Source organism: Magallana gigas, chromosome 4 (assembly GCF_963853765.1).
Source record: "Magallana gigas chromosome 4, xbMagGiga1.1, whole genome shotgun sequence".
NCBI classification, from domain to species: domain Eukaryota; kingdom Metazoa; phylum Mollusca; class Bivalvia; order Ostreida; family Ostreidae; genus Magallana; species Magallana gigas.
In genome coordinates, this window is record NC_088856.1 from 7,447,670 (window position 1) to 7,464,559 (window position 16,890).

The 16,890-nt window shown below is 34.4% G+C and overlaps 1 protein-coding gene across 1 annotated transcript; it reads left to right on the top strand.

Annotated features, from left to right (window-relative positions):
* Positions 1-4,861: 4,861 nt before the first annotated feature.
* On the top strand, positions 4,862-15,081 carry LOC105331739 (fibropellin-1). The gene is made up of 12 exons (XM_011434062.4): positions 4,862-5,133; positions 7,675-7,829; positions 8,093-8,225; positions 8,307-8,455; positions 8,721-8,857; positions 9,447-9,569; positions 10,136-12,067; positions 12,495-12,656; positions 12,760-12,904; positions 13,037-13,190; positions 13,588-13,682; positions 13,964-15,081. Exons 1-12 carry the CDS (start codon positions 5,086-5,088, stop codon positions 14,136-14,138), a joined length of 3,408 nt encoding a protein of 1,135 aa, XP_011432364.3. The 5' UTR covers positions 4,862-5,085; the 3' UTR covers positions 14,139-15,081.
* Positions 15,082-16,890: the final 1,809 nt, after the last annotated feature.

Genomic DNA, 16,890 nt, shown 5'->3' on the forward strand with positions numbered 1-16,890 from the left:
CAAAAATCCAAGAAAAAATACAGTTGAACTTTGATATCTCGAACACCAATACACATGTATCTCATATACAATGGATATGTCGAAGTGATTTTTAAGTCCCAACTACCTATTTTTTAAGTATTTTACCCGCGATATCTCGAATACTCTGATATCCTGAAGTTTTTCAACAGCCCCACGTAGTTCGAGATAACGAAGTTTTACAGTATTTCCAAATTCCAGTAAAACTCTGTAGCAACAGTTCTTGTGTTGGTTTAATACCTTGGCCATGTTGATATTTTTTACACATTCCATGTCTGAGGCATTATAAGTGTTAGTCAAAATACTCAGTCGCCATTTTAAAGTAGCTTGCTATTTTTCCAATGTTTTAATTTTTTTGTTAATTATGTGAATTTTAAATTAAATTTATTTCACTCCGCATCAATTTAATGAAAAATATTTCTAAATTAAGTTATGAATAATTATGTACCGTAACTGTTGATACACATGTAGTAAGAAAATTATATAGACATGATTGATGAAAGATGATGATGTATACTACATTAAGTTGAATTTCAATAAATTGGAATGGTCTTTTTTAATAAGTTTTTTTCTGGTTAGCTGCTTAAAAGACATATTTTCATGCATTTGAGAAGTATTATATATTTTCATTCCAAATGTAACATTTTCACAAGAAATAGCTATTTCTGTGTACCATGATGAACAATATTTATTTTATTTTATTTGTGAATCATGATTCATACTTCATCTTTAGAGATTTTGAAATATTGTATATTTGTACCAGACTCATATTATGACTTAATTTGTCTCCTGTGAAAATTTGCTTCCCACCAGTATTGTACTTGGTTGTATTTGTTTGTAATAAATTTGATTATCAGTGTACAACTGTGTTTATGGCATGTATACTTTTCAATAGAGTGTACTTTATGATGAAAGCTCAGTGAATGCTTGTTTAGTGTAAGATACAATTTGTTAGCTCAGCTGCCGCTATCACCTTTTGTCTGTTTAAGCTTTTTCATTTCTCTCAAACTACTGAACAATGTCAACCAAACTTGGCACACAGCATCATTAGGTGAACACCTGTCAAGTTTGTTCAATCAAAGGTCACACAATCTTACTAGCAAATAATAGAAATAGGACACGGTGGGTTTTTTAAATCTTCTCAATAAGAAATGACAAGTCATATCATTTTTTTTTTAATTTACTTGTAGCGTTTTTAGATACATCGTGTATTCTCAGTCTATAAAGAAGATTGGTGCAGAAAGAGGGTCCTTGGAAGTTTTTATGGAAATTCAGAGTTCTTGGAAATTACAATATTTAGGGGTGTGGAACTTGGAGGCTACAATTAATAGAAAACGGACAAACCTGTAACTTTAATTTTAACTTCACTGTTAAGTTCCACGGGCAAACCATCAACTTTTATTTCAGTGTTAATTTCCACGGGCAAACCTTTAACTTTAATTTTAATTTCACTGTTAATTTCCTTATTTTTACTTCGATTTTTCAGATCTCGAAAAAAAAGTAAGGGGGCTCAATGATAATTCAATTTTCTATACTAATATTTTAGAAAAATGTTGAGAAAAAGTGGGGGGCGGACGGGAGGGAGCAACCTGATGAAACGTACCTGCAAGATGTATGCAGAAAAAATCTTTTTGGGGGGTTACTGGTACGAAAAATATTTTGGGATTTCAAGTTTTAATTGAAGTTAAGATAAACAATGGAATCAAGAAGGCATATATGAAGCCTCAAGTTCATACTCAGTAACTTGTTTGGGTCAAAGTTGAATATACTTGGGTCGTGAGCACTATGATTCATTGTCCTCTTGTTTTGTGTTCATTTTGGTTTTTTAATTAATATTCATGCTCCTCAATTAGTAGAAGCCCGAAGCACCATGCACACATTTATTTACCATTTCATTTAAACATTTTAGAAAAATTATAGTCAGGAATACAAGTATTTTAACATTTGAATCCCCAACCCTTCGCTGGTAAAAGCTTCTATTGTTTGTAATATGTAAATTGGACAAGAAGTTATAAAATACTCTCAATTTCCTTTCGTACTTTCTTTCCGAATAACAAGCTTAATCCAACTACATATATCTTTTTCCCCATATGTAAATCAGTACTCTACAGCACTTGGTATTTGTTAAAAAAAATATCAGTTATTTGGTTAAATCAGAAATTGTTAAACTTTTTTATAATAGTGTTTTCTACTTTATTATCTATAGACTATTGCATAATACAAAACGCAATTTCTTTTTCCATCACAATGCAGAAAATTTCTCCAATACAATCTTCAACTTTAAACAGACAAAAATTCTTAAAAAGTTAAAGGTTTTCAATTTGACAGGCAGCTTGTCATAAGGGCTGAAAACCCCGTCGTCATTCGACTCGATAGGCATTGTATCATGGACTGAATTAATATTTATTGATCAGGTGTGAAAGTAAACTGTATCGTGCAAAGTTTAAACGCTGGAGTATATACCATTCTTACCTATACCTACCGGTCAATAACAATGTAAACAAAATATTCTTTCACCTACTTCAAAGAAAATAAATTGTACATGTGGTGAGTTCGAGTCCATTTGGGGTATTTACAATTTTTACCTTCATAAAATATTCATTCCGAAATGCGTTTTATTAATAATTGAAAATTGATTATTGTATATATTTAACTTATGTTACACTCGCATCCATATAGTATGCTATGGTTTCACGAATACTAATATTCACTGATAATTAATTTTCGTGGATTTCGTCGTCCAGTCAATCCATGAATTCAGATGTTCAGTATCGTATGAGGTCTGATAACATATTTTACTGATAGATCATTGTCCACGAATTTACGTATTCGTGTAACTGTAAAATTTTACTAGATCCACGAAAATTGATGCCTTCGCATATTGAAGAAACTGCAGTACTTGAAATTCCTTTCTTTCTTTTTTTTTTTGGGGGGGGGGGGGGTTCTATATGTTACATATAGGCTTTGAATTACATAACATTGAAACCTATTTAAAATTGTTATAATAGTTTTAATTTTTAAGAATTTTAAACCCTTAATGTAACATATAGTTCCAAATGACCGGTGAAATACTGATACAAATCATGATACTATCTTTATATTTGTATAAACTACTTTTATGACTACATATTATATGCACATTGTTAATATGTTTTGACATACTATTATTATTATCATTATTATATAGTTCCGGTGCCTTGCCTTTAAATCAAACCAGGACCTATCACAAGTAGATATGTATTTTCCAAAGTATGAAAATAAATTGCCTTTTCACGTTTTTAGCCACAGGGAAGTTCAACCCGACACAAATCAGCTTAAATAGAGCCTTATTGTTATCTCTTATTCCTTAATATTCTATTCTTAACGAGTACTATAAAGTATGTAGTACTATTTTTACGGAGCTCAAATTAACATATATATGTGCAAATTATTTTCTATACTTCAACTATCAATTACATGTAGTCACAAATGTCATATACTTTAAAAGAATAAAGGTATATTTCAGTGGCGTAGCTACGGACAAAATATTTTTAAGCAGGGGATCGGGGGGGGGGGGGGGGGGAGGGGGGATAGCCCCCAGAGGCTTAGCACATTTTTAATTATTGTGGCAGTAATTTTAATGTTATTACAATGTACTGGATTTGATACCTCATCCATGATATTTAAGTTGTACTTACAGAAAAAGCTCTTTTTGATATACATTTTGGGTTTTTTTTTTGTCAACATGAGATGAAATATACTAGATAAAAAAAATCAAAGAAGTTGAAAAACGGAACAAAACAAAACACACACCAACAAATACCAAAGAATCAAGAAAATAAATCAAAGTTTTTATATGAGGCAACCACGACTGAAAAAACCCCGATGAGAGTGGGGCTTTTGACTAGATTTCTTTAATTACTTGTTGCAGTATTTCTTTTACCGAATTTATACCTGGTATAATCACAGGTGCTTGAGGACAGGATCGACCCCCCCCCCCCTTCCACCGAAACCCCCCACCCCCAGTATATAGACCCCCGGGACTTTATTTTTCTTTTTTATTAAATTACCCTTTTATGACATATTTCTAATCTAATTATTTTATCCATTGCCCAAAATCACATAAAACAAAATTTTTTTTTAAAAAATCAGACCCTCTATACATGTATTATATATGTAGAGGGTCCGATTTAAAAAAAAAATGTTTGTTTTAGTTAATTTTGGGCGATGAATGTATAAATTAGATTAGAAATATGTCATAAAAGGATAATTTAATAAAAAAGAAAAAAAAAGTCCCGGGGTTCTATATATTGGGGTGGGGTGGGGGTATGGTATGGTGGACAGGGGGGGGGGGGTCGATCCTGTCCTCAAGCACCTGTGGTTATAATTGTCTAACAAAGGAATAAAGTTGTAATTTACGGTTACCGTATATTTTTTGCATGTTTTGTAATAATTTTATTTCATATTACTATGGCAATTTATTGTTCCCTTTACCAGGTCTAGGCAATCTGCGTTTTTCAAGGTCTGAAGCTCCCGGTCTGAAGAAAATTCGGACGGACGACCTGGTCGTCGACCTAATTTTTTCAGGCCGTGAGCTACAGACCGGCAGGTATTAAATTACTAGTAATTTACTACATGTATAAGAACAAGTTCGGGATGCTTCAGGAAAAGTAAAGGCAAAAAAAAAAAAAAAGGAAAGTTTTCGGGATTTGCAATGAAAAAATAACAATGTTTTTTTAATAACTTGAGATTTTGAAAAAAAGTTTATAAGATATTGCTTACAGTGCTTCAATGTATAGTTTCGCCACTGCTGAATCAATTAAATATGATTATAATATTATAATATATATTAATATTATGACTAAAAAAATATTCCGACCATTTCACAATGAAAATGAAATGAAGATCAGCCCATGTTCCGGTACTAGTTCGCACTGCCTTCCCCATTGGATGTTACTTCGTCAGCTCTTTCTCCCCCGAATCTCGCGCGACCATTGACGAAGAGGAAACGATCCCACTTAACGGCCTCTTCAGCAGACGTAAATATTGACAGAGCGAGAGAAAGAGGGGAGCCCATTCTGATACGAGATGCTGACAATGGAATGTCTCCTGATATTAATGGCTTGTCTGATCGCAGTAAGTACTCAGAGAGAGAGAGAGAGAGAGAGAGAGAGAGAGAGAGATTTAAATTTTGCATTTGTATTTATTATATTAAGAAATATTAGTTGGAACCGACATGAACGACTTTGACAAAGTGAGATTGTGAATTGGTATATGTTTTAGTAATGTTATAGGAAGCTGAATCAATTCTCTGTCCTTTGAGGTACAAATCTGTTCAAATTGACAAATCGCTCTGTGCACTGACTAGACCATCGACCATACTGCAGAAATGTCAATCGATATGTATATAGGTTCTGTTTTGGGAATTACACAACACGCGCCTCGACATTTCGGATTTGAAAACACTATATCATGATTCTCTGATGCAACCATTATGCGTCAGCGCAACGCATATATATCTGCAACAGTGCAAACTAGAATTTGATGAACAAATGTTAGCTTGCACTGTAGCAGAGATAAGCGTTGCCCAAGCATTATTGATGAAAGCTTTTTTTTAAACGTAAAAAATCTTTGTGAGATTGTAGAAAGTGATTTTGAAAATTTTGACATTTGTCATAGTTCTCAAACATTGTAAAATAACGTAGATATATCCATATCTATATTATGAACTGCGCGACTATTCGACTATTTTCATACGCCGCATGTGTTTGGACAGCTGAATATAATTAATATACAGATTTCATTCGCAGTTTCAGATTGTGTATCTTATTAGATATGATAAGTGTCATATGAACGTTGTTGATATTGACGTTTCTTTGAATGCGTCTAAATTTGACCCAGTTAGAAACCTTGTGATTTGCGTTTGAAGTACCTGTCACTTGTAAGTTTTTGTATCTCATGAGATGTCAATGGACGACAAAGAGAGAGAGAGAGAGTGTCAAAAAAAGCGGTATAATTGTTATTGTCAGTTTAAAGTAGATCTAAATTTGCAAAAGATCATCAGTCAAGCATCGCCATGCAATGAAAACAACTTGATTCGCGTGTACATTTTGGGTAACTGGAGTTTGATTCATCATTCGTAAGGACCAAGTGTCTATTAAATAATCACAGATCATTTTTAAGTAGAACCATTACTAGATAAAACTTTTATCGGATAACGGCCTAATCCCCAATCGAACACACTTGTGTTTGTCGATCTATGACGAAATGATGTCATAACATAATTAGAAGATAACTTAACGATACCCCTTTAGTTCATTAATCTTAAGGTGGTTTACCGGTTAGTGTCCAGCTAGTTGTCATCAGACCAACAACTTGTGTTGATCTTGGAAATGTGGCAAAATGATAATAATTAGGTCAAGAATATTCACGTGTCTCTGGCACGTTTGATTAAACGTAAAAAAAAAGAAGAAGATTAATAGATTGATAGTCAAATTTTATACGTGAAGTAGAATTTTATCTCGTTGTACATATTTTGTGTGTTTTTCAAAATTAAATAATGCCGACGAAGATCGTAGGTCAGTCTATCTATACATCTATATTACGTCACTGATAGGTACTTTACGCCCTTTCAGACAAAACTTAAACATATATTTGTAATTATATTATACTTGCATGCGGTACACTGACCACGCAGTGACAAAAACATGAGTCACGTGACTAACGAGGTTTACAAACTTGACCTATATCCAGAGACTGTCCAGTGTTACACAAAGTCCACTCTAACCGGAAGTGTATCTCGTTCAGTTTTAACAAAGTACTAAGTAATAAGAAGGTTTTGTTCCCACAAATTTTAAGGTCATGTTTATGTTATGTTTCATTAATGAAAGAGCAAACAATAAAGTATTAGATGATTTTTTCCAAGAGTTTGTCATTTAATTCTATTTCATGAATTGATAAAATCGCAAAAGATCCTAAGTTAAAGTTGTGATATTTATTAGAATATGTTGAAAATATAATTATCATTAATTAATGCTTCTCATATTACCATAAAAATTATTTGAAAAAAGTAAAGTCATCTTAAAAGATTAACCTTAAAAAGGTTGAAAAAGAATCTTATCTTTCTATAATATCCACTGCTAACTCTGATAAATTAAACAAATTTTACAGGAATTTTATGAAAATGTTGCTTATAGCGTTCCATCTATAAGGGGGAAGCTGAATTATATCAAAACCCTTAGCAGAATATACACTTATAGCTACAGGATACATTCAGATTCAGGTTCGGGAATTTTAGGCTAAATCATGGAGCTCTAAAAGTAAATGGAGTATTTTGTTTTTGAAAATAAAAGAACCGACTTCCCATGACTATATAAACAGACGTTTAATAATCATCCGAAAAGAAAGTTTGCTATTTTAGATTGTGAATTTGTTCGAAATATTATTTTAAACATGCACAGATAACACCATTTTTAATTGAATCCCATCCTTTTACATTTTACGAAAGGTATCTGTATACACTACTTATACAGTGCGATCTTTATATATTGCCACCGATATTTCTGAACATTACATAACACAATTCGTCGTAATAAGGTCTGAGTGTAGGAATGCAGCACTACCTCAGAGACGACAGAGTTATCATAGGCATATCAAAATGTTATCGTTTTATTACAGGTGTGTAATGGTTCAGGGAAGGTCTCCCTCCAAATGATCCGTTACTACAACCCCGGGGGTCGGGGAAGTAACGGCCATCCCTGTGACGGAAAATTCTTCTTCAGCGGGAGTGACTGCGATCACCGCTTCATTATTTGCCTCGACGAATCAAATGGGTAAAAATAACGTTGTGTGTTATACTATCTTCGTTATCAAAATTTATGTTTACAAATACAAAGTTTTTTTTTTTTTTTTTTAACAACTGTTTATTAGATAATCAAAACTTTTTTTTATTACCTGTATTATATTTAATTTTACCTAACCACTAAATTACCATGATATTCAATATTAAACTATATGGATATATACTCTTTTGTACCTTATTAACCCTATTTGTATACATACTCGATCTATTGTACCTTATTAACCCTATTCACAGACCTAACAGCGTCTACAGGTGCCCGTATGGACGGAAATCCACCAATGAAGTCAGTAACACTAACAACGTCTACTTCGGTAGCTCTGTTGGGGGCGTGTCCAATCCAATGCTGTTCCCCTTTGCCATATGGCAGGTATAAACGACATTTCTTGTTTAATCGGCAAATTACTTAATACATATATTGTGTGTAACATGTTTTTTACTCTACTTTCAGGGAAGCATAAAAATCAAGGTGGAGGTGTGGGACTCTGATGATAATGGAGATGATCACGTTGACTTCCTGCATTCTATGTTTAGAGCCGTTCCTTACTATAACGCCTCTTCCGCTCACGCCATATCGCACACACTCAGTGCAAGAACAACGTAAGAGTCTCCAAGTTTTTTTTTTCACAAATATTTTCTACAGCACGATAGACATATTACTGTAAACATTTCTTAAGAGTCATTTACACAAATGTCTTTTTAAACTTATACAAGTACATGGTTTTTAAAGCTTGACTGGAAAGTGTTAATATAAAAGTATTATATTAGATTATAATAAAATGCAATTCGAACTGTAACAATAAAGTCCATCATTGAAACATAGGCAAAACGGATAAACCTAGAAAGAATGGTCTTTCATTTTTAGACTGTGGCTGAAGCTAAAAGTTTACTGTGACAGTGATTTCTATGGAGAGAGTTGCGCCACCTTTTGTCGACCACGTGACGACAGTTTTGGACACTACTCCTGTGATCCTAAAACTGGATCAAAAATATGTTTGCATGGTCAGTAAATTTTCTTTTAACTTTTAAATACAGGGAAGACAACATGAGAGGCATTTTATGTAGAGTTAATTATGATAACAGCAAACACACTTATAACGAATTCATGCCTACAGCAAAGACGGGTTCATTCCCCTTAATACCTTAACTATGTACTGTTGCAAATTATTATTTGATGTAACGTATACCATTTATCAATTATAAATAAAATTTAGTTCGTTTGTTTGCGTGCTATAATTATTTATAGAACACGTGACTAAATTGCTATAAATTACGCTGGTCATACGAATCCGGAATCGGTTCTCGCTATAACCGGAAGACACGTACATCGTGAAACACGGGCCAGGGGATATATGTATTGGTATGTCGGGTGAAACAGAACGACTTGAAGAAGAAGTGCAACAAGACGACCAAGAGGAAACAGAAACACTACAGCTGATGCAGTGGCGTTGTCTTGTTATTACATAGAATAAAAATTTAATTAATTTTATATTCGGACAAACGCAACGAGGGAGTGGAATTTGCTCATCCCTGTTGTTTCTCTATAATCGAGCTCTACTGTATCTCACTCTTGATAACTTCTTACTTCCAGGTTGGCAGGGGACACTCTGTCACGTTAAGATTGACCACTGTCAAAGTTCACCTTGTCTGAATGGAGCCACATGTCTTAACTCAAATGGAGGCTTCGTGTGCGTGTGTCAAGATGGCTACAACGGTATGACCGCTTTCCAACAAATTGTCTCTGTGTATTGATATTGCTTTAGTGTTATGGAATTTATTTTTATTTGTCGTGTGATGAATGAAATTATATCCTGTATCGTCTCCTGGTGTCGTTGTAATTTTTCTTTGCCATTATAGAAGTTCAATCCGCCACAGCCGAACCATATTATTATTAAAGCACCATTTATAAGTATTGAAACCCTGAAATGGTAGAGTGCAATGTTGTTCATCTGCAAATTACTAGTATTCATTCATCAGCTGATAGATTAACGCTAGCTTTAAAAGTTACACTTAATCCCTCAACTAATTGCTGAAGTTTATTATAAATGAGTTTTTTTCCGCTCACCAAATGCTATATATAAGGTACTTTTGTCTGCATACCATAGAATTTTTATGAATATTTGATTTTTAAAAAAATGAATAGTACGCAGCGTTTTATAAAATCATTAGTGCTATCTATCATTTCATATGGTCTACCAGCAACTACATATCACTAGTATACCTCTTTTCATCACTCCATTATGTTTTACTGTTGTGTTGCAGTAGTCTTATTTGTTTTAGGCACACGATGTGAAACTGATGTTGATGATTGTGGACCATCTTCTTGTCATAATAATGCTACGTGTGTTGACTTGGTTAATAATTTTCAATGCTTGTGCTTGAATGGGTTTACTGGAAAAACATGTTCCGAAGATATTGACGAATGCAAATCTCACACGTGTCAAAATGGTGCCACGTGTCAAGATCTGATTGGAGGATTTAGGTGTCGCTGCCAAAACGGCTGGACAGGTACTCTTTGTGATATCAATGTTGATGAATGCAGTAGCAGCCCCTGTCATCAGAATGCTACATGCATTGACAAAATCGACAGCTTTCTCTGCAGCTGTCCTCTTGGCAGGTCTGGAACTTTCTGTGATTTAGACGTGAATGAATGTCTTACATTTCCGTGCAATAATGGTGGAACATGTGTAAACACCGACGGAAGCTTTCATTGCGCATGCTCTGAAGCCTGGACCGGAGAAGCATGTGATGTCGATGTCAATGAATGTGAGAACGATCCTTGTCTGCATGGAAACTGCACCAACCATGACGGACATTTTTCTTGTGTGTGTACCGCGGGGTGGTCTGGTACATATTGTGACGTTGACGTGGATGAATGCATTAGTGGTCCATGCTCAGGAACAGCCACATGTAAAAACAAGGATGGGAGCTTTATATGCCTATGTCCGTCTGGGTTTTCGGGTCAATTGTGCGAGCAAAACATTAATGAGTGTGAATCGAATCCCTGTATGAACAATGCCACATGTACAGATGGAGTAGACGATTTCTTTTGTTTATGTCCTGTAGGATATAGCGGCAAAACATGCGAAAATGATATAGACGAATGTATGTCCAAGCCTTGCCAACATCATTCTACGTGTTTCAATACACCTGGATCTTTTCAGTGTCTTTGTCCAGTCGGGGTCCATGGTGATTTGTGTGAAGTAGATGAGAACGAGTGTGAGTCCAGCCCTTGCCATGGGACAGCCACCTGTGTGGATGAGGTAGGAAGGTTTAGCTGTGTCTGTCCGCCAGGGATGGAAGGCTCTCTTTGCGAAGTCAACATCGACGATTGCGCGACGTCACCATGTGCTGCTGGTTCAACATGTGTGGATGAACTTGATTCTTTCAGTTGTGTTTGTCCACCGGGGTTTTCTGGACTGCTATGCGATGTTGATATTGATGAATGTAGTTCAAACCCGTGTAAAAATCTCTCGACGTGTGTCAATAGGGTGAATGGGTTTGAGTGTATTTGCCCGAGTGGCTTGTCCGGAGTCTATTGTGAAAACAATATAGATGAATGCTATTCGAACCCATGCCTAAATGGAGCCACGTGCGAAGACGTTTTGGATGGGTTTTCTTGTATTTGCAAGCAAGGCTTTTCTGGAAAGCACTGTGAGAAAGAAACTGACGAGTGTTCCTCTCATCCATGTCAAAATGATGGGACCTGTGAAGATCGGATAAACGGATATCAGTGTCTTTGTAGTCCTGGGTTTACCGGAGAGAACTGCGAGCTCGAAATTAATGAATGCTCCTCCAATCCATGCCATAATGGAGCAACCTGTGTAAATGGGAAAAATGGATACAGATGTATATGCCTTTCTGGGCATACTGGAGAACACTGTGAAACCGAAATAGACTTCTGTGAGTCCAACCCATGTTCTGGAGAATCAGACTGCGCAAACTCCGTTAATGGGTTCACATGCCACTGTCAAAACGGTTTTCGAGGAGACGTTTGCGATGAAGATGTCGATGAGTGCGCAAAATCACCTTGTGGTACAGGCACTTGCGAAAACTTTCCTGGGTCGTTTACATGCGAATGTCCAGATGGTTTGAAAGGAGATACGTGTGATGACGATATAGACGAGTGTTTAAAGAGTCCATGTCAAGGCGACTCCACTTGTGTCAACGAATTTGGAACCTTCCGGTGTTTGTGTGAATTACATCGGTCAGGTAAACGGCCAGGTGTACCACTATACTACCTTTTCTGAATTTCTAACACTCTGTGAAAACTTTGACTTCTATCTGACAACATACGGTTCTGTATAATGGCTCTTCACACAAGTTCTCATTCTGACGGCAATCTTTTGATCTTTGATCTTCAGAACACTCTTTCTACTCTTGGTAAAGTATAGTTTTCTCTGATACAAGTATCACTTTTACTTTTTACAACTTTGTCAGTTTTTGACATCATGCATGTATCGGAAAGCATGTTATTATAAGTGCATGCTGGATTGGAAAAGCTTGATGCTATGCTTTTGCATGGAATTCTCTTGGTTGAATTTCGTCGATTTCATATATTATACATTTGGTACGTCAACCTTGCAGGATTTTATGTTGTTTTATCGTAGAATGACCCTTCTATACAATATCATTCCAGGAACACTGTGTGAATTTAAAAATAATTGTTTTAACAACCCTTGCGAGAATGGTGGAAGGTGCATAGTCAAAGAAGCCGATGAAAGCCAGTGTGACTGTATCGATGAATGGACAGGTCCAACATGTTCACTGCTGATACCGCCCGGATGTAGGGCAATTACAGGTAAATAAAACCCTCCTAAAAATGAAAAATCGCCCACCTTTTCTCTGTAAGAGGACTAAGAGCGTATGTCTTCATTTCCAAAGCAATGAATTTTTTTCTACAGTCAAAATGGACAAAAACCTCGGCAGAGAGGAGCTGGAGGCGTTCGAAGATAAAATTAAGATGCGTGTTGCGAGCAGATTTAATGTGGATCAGGCTGACGTTTACTTGAACGTTAATAGTACACCTAACATCCAGAAAGAAGAAAAGTAAGTATTGATACAGCAAACAACAGCGACCTTCAATTTTCATCTGATATTTGGATAATTCTCTTAACAGCGTACGAATCATATACTACAGTTTTTAACAGGCAATATAAGCAATTATTTATTTTTTTACAGCGTGTCAGATACATTATTGAGTGTTAGAGCTTTTGTCAAAAGTCGAGCTGTGTGTTTTGAGGAGCTGCAGCCATTGTTAACGGAGGTTAAAAGTTCTCTGATGACCGGAAGCCAGCCTCGCAGTGGCTTGATAATTCAAAAGACGGACAATGAGGTAAGAAACTTGCACAGTACGCGTATATTTTACACGCCACTTGTTATTTATGCCGACATCCGCCGAAACATTCTTACTCATTTAGAGTTTCTTTAGGACCTCAGACTTCAAGTGATGGTTTGTTTTGACCTTGGACAATACGATTAATCAATTTAAGAAAATTTTATTCAAATAACATTGAAACTTTTCTAATCAAAAGTTCTTAACACAAGTAATTTTGATGAGATTTTTGGAGATCGAGATTAAGAAAGTTAACTTTTCATTGGTCAAAAAAGTCACGCAGTTTATATTGCAAACATCAATCGATTTTAAAATGAACATGTTCACCCAATTTTTAAAACGACTCTTTGGTGTTGTCGTATCTTTGATACATGTACATGATGGAACGTGTTTACAGAACTGGTTGTCTGTGAATTGGTATGTGGTGGTGGTTGCTGTGGCGTCAGCCGTATTGTTCATTCTGATCATAGTCCTGGTCCTGAAGAAGCGCAAGTAAGTACATTATTTTAATGTAACCCCTAGATAACCAAGGTTAGATCAAGAGGAGGGGCGGTGTTAGGGATATAGATTTATTAAATTAAAATTGTGAAGTTACCAAAAATAAGTGTAGGTCACCCCCCCCCCCTTCAATAAATGAAATCATCAAACCCTCGAACACCCCCTTCAAGGAAAATATCTGGACCTGCAAATATGTTCTTGATTATGACAGCTTAAGTGTATTGGTATTAAGTATTTTTCTTTCTTAAAGAATCGGTGTTTATATTTCGTTACAGGCAAAAGACACTTGCGATAAATGGAAGCCGTCGCTATAACGTCGACTCTGACCTTTGTCACCTTGATGAAGCCAATGGTTTTACTCCGATCACTTTTGAAAATTCACTTTATGCAACAGTTCAACCTGACGAGCAAATTAGAGTTTCTACTAGATATGATTTTGATGACAGCTGACAATAACGTCTTAGAGAGAGAGAGAGAGAGAGAGAGAGAGAGAGAGAGAGAGAGAGAGAGAGAGCACACTTACATCTTTTTCTTCTTGTGTTCATTTCAAACATTGCAATGTGTGTATTATGTTTATTATACTTACTTGTCCACACAAATTTTATGACAATCTTGTATAAGTATTTTGTCATATGAATAAAAGAATAAAAAAATAATTAAGTACAAGATCAAATTATTGTTTCATATGTCAACAACACACCTAAATGTATAACCAAGAAAGTGTATTTAGTTTTGGTTTTATCCTCTTCAAATTCTTGACAAACTCTTAAACTTGAAAAAACCATTAGCTGATATAAAGATTGAATAGTTTATATATACACAAGCTGAAAATTCTCTATAAAACAAATTTATTCATTCAACTTTAATGTTGGAAACTGCATTCAACTGTAAAATGAGTGTATAAATCACTATTTTTTCTCAATAGAAACCATAAGAACCTAATAATCATATCTAACTTTAGCTAAAAACACCAGCAATGTATTTTCAAGTTTTCCATTGCAATGTAGAATCTATACATTCATGTTCATGTTAATAATCGCATTAACATCAAACAATACATTATGTTTACAGTATAAAAAATGTTATGTAAAAATCTAATTGGAAGCACATAATTCCATTAACCATTTTTACAAGAATAATAGCATTCATAGGATAACAGTCATTTACACACTGTTGACTATAGTATGTAGCGACCTCACCATTAATGTATAACTTCATAATTAATGTCACCCCAAAAAGACTAATGGTAAATTAAAAGAGACTAAGCTTATCTATGAATTGCTATTTCTTTTTAGTAATAACCACATCAATGTAGAAATCAAGTCTTACTACAGTAAAACTTGTATAGTACAAACATGGATACAGTAAAATCTCAGATATAGCAAAGTTCTGTTCAGTGTCCAAAAATTTCTATACAAATCTTTGTAAAATTTTTTGGATAAATTGAACTCGGTTTTGAATAATTCAGAGACAGAGCAAACCAGTCTCGAGTCCCATAAAGGTAAAAAAACCCCCCAAAATTGACACCTTTTTATACAACAAATTTGTATTAAACATTCTAACAATTTTATTTTCCAAAAAAATATTTTTATGAAGTTCAATTTAAGTAATTATTATGTGTCAATAAACACAATTGGTGGTCATGTGAAAAGAAACATGTACATAAAAATAATTGCTATGCCTGGTATTATGAATTTGTTGTGCGGTTATAAGGAATTATGGATGTAATGCAGTGAATTTAATGGCAACTAGAAATTTTCTTTGACTGAATTTTACTGCTTAGCTCCTAATGTTAACACTATGGTATGTTATGGTATGTTTTTCCATGACCAATTAAGGTATATCATTCATGTTAAATTCTGTAATCACATTGTCAGTACATACTGCACACATAAATAACAATGTTACATCACAGGGGCATCGTATCCGCTCTACACTCTATGACATATATATAATAATACACAAGGGAAGAATCGAAAGTAGGACACGATTTGTAAACAATGTCAAAAAACAACTTACTTCACAAAAGTTACGCAAGTCCTCGCACACAATGTTGCAAATGTTGTCAAAAAACACGTTCACACTCAAATATTCCTAATAAACTCGGTAAAAAGCGTTTTTATCCCATTAAAACCGCTGTCTGCTGCAGAAACCTAATCTCTTCGCCCAAGAAAAGATAACTCTGTACTTTCGCCATCCGAAAACTCTCGGGACTCTCTATATGTTCAGTAATGATACATAGTAAAATTCCGCGAAACATCAATAACAAAACAAAGAAATAAATTTTATACATCTGCAGATCTGAACTTGCAGCACGGGTAGGGGTGAATTTTGAATGATGGACAATCTTATTTTAAATAAATAAGTAAAATTCAATTTAAAATGTCAAAATATATGTATATTTTTTTAAATAATGCATATCTGCTGTCACAATTTATATTTATGGTGTATATATTTGTGGTCTTAAAGATACATGTAATGATAGGAAATTAGAGAACAATGAATATTGTTCGACCTGCCACTGCAATTACTTTATACTGACCACTAGAGAAAGACCATTTGATTTAGAAGAAAAAGACTCGTATATTTTAAATTTAATTAAGGAATTATTTTGTAATTTTAGAATGAAAATTAATGATGATGAAAAAGGGTTGAAACAGTATTTAATTTTAGATATTTTTTCTTCTCTAAAATGTTAATGAAAAACTACGTTGGTGTTGACATATAATTTTTTTAATTATTTTTTTGTATTCGACAATTAAAATACTCATAATAATTCATTTATTGTCTTTGCAACTTATTCCTTCAAAATTAATTGTCGTTGCCTAGAATTTCAGCATTGTTTTATTGTCAATATCAAATATTACTAGTATATTTACATTTCTACATGAAATGATAGGAAATAGCCTATGTTTGTTTTTAAACAATTGTATATCAAATTACGCTAGTTAAAGTACATGCCAAATATATCGGAACGAATGTTATTATGCTTACGGTAGTTACATATTTTATTAAGACAAAAATTTCCCCAGTTTACCGCCGAAATTTCTATCATTACTGAACATATATATAGAGAGAGAAAGTACAGAGTTATCTTTTCTTGGGCGAAGAGATTAGGTTTCTGCAGCAGACAGCGGTTTTAATGGGATAAAAACGCTTTTTACCGAGTTTATTAGGAATATTTGAGTGTGAACGTGTTTTT

Bases quoted from the DNA above. Each gene is read 5' to 3' on its own strand.
- LOC105331739 (XM_011434062.4), top strand. From the start codon at position 5,086: ATGCTGACAATGGAATGTCTCCTGATATTAATGGCTTGTCTGATCGCA. The intron at 8,858-9,446 runs GTCAGTAAATTT...TCTTACTTCCAG, and splicing joins ATCAAAAATATGTTTGCATG to GTTGGCAGGGGACACTCTGT. The intron at 13,683-13,963 runs GTAAGTACATTA...ATTTCGTTACAG, and splicing joins CTGGTCCTGAAGAAGCGCAA to GCAAAAGACACTTGCGATAA.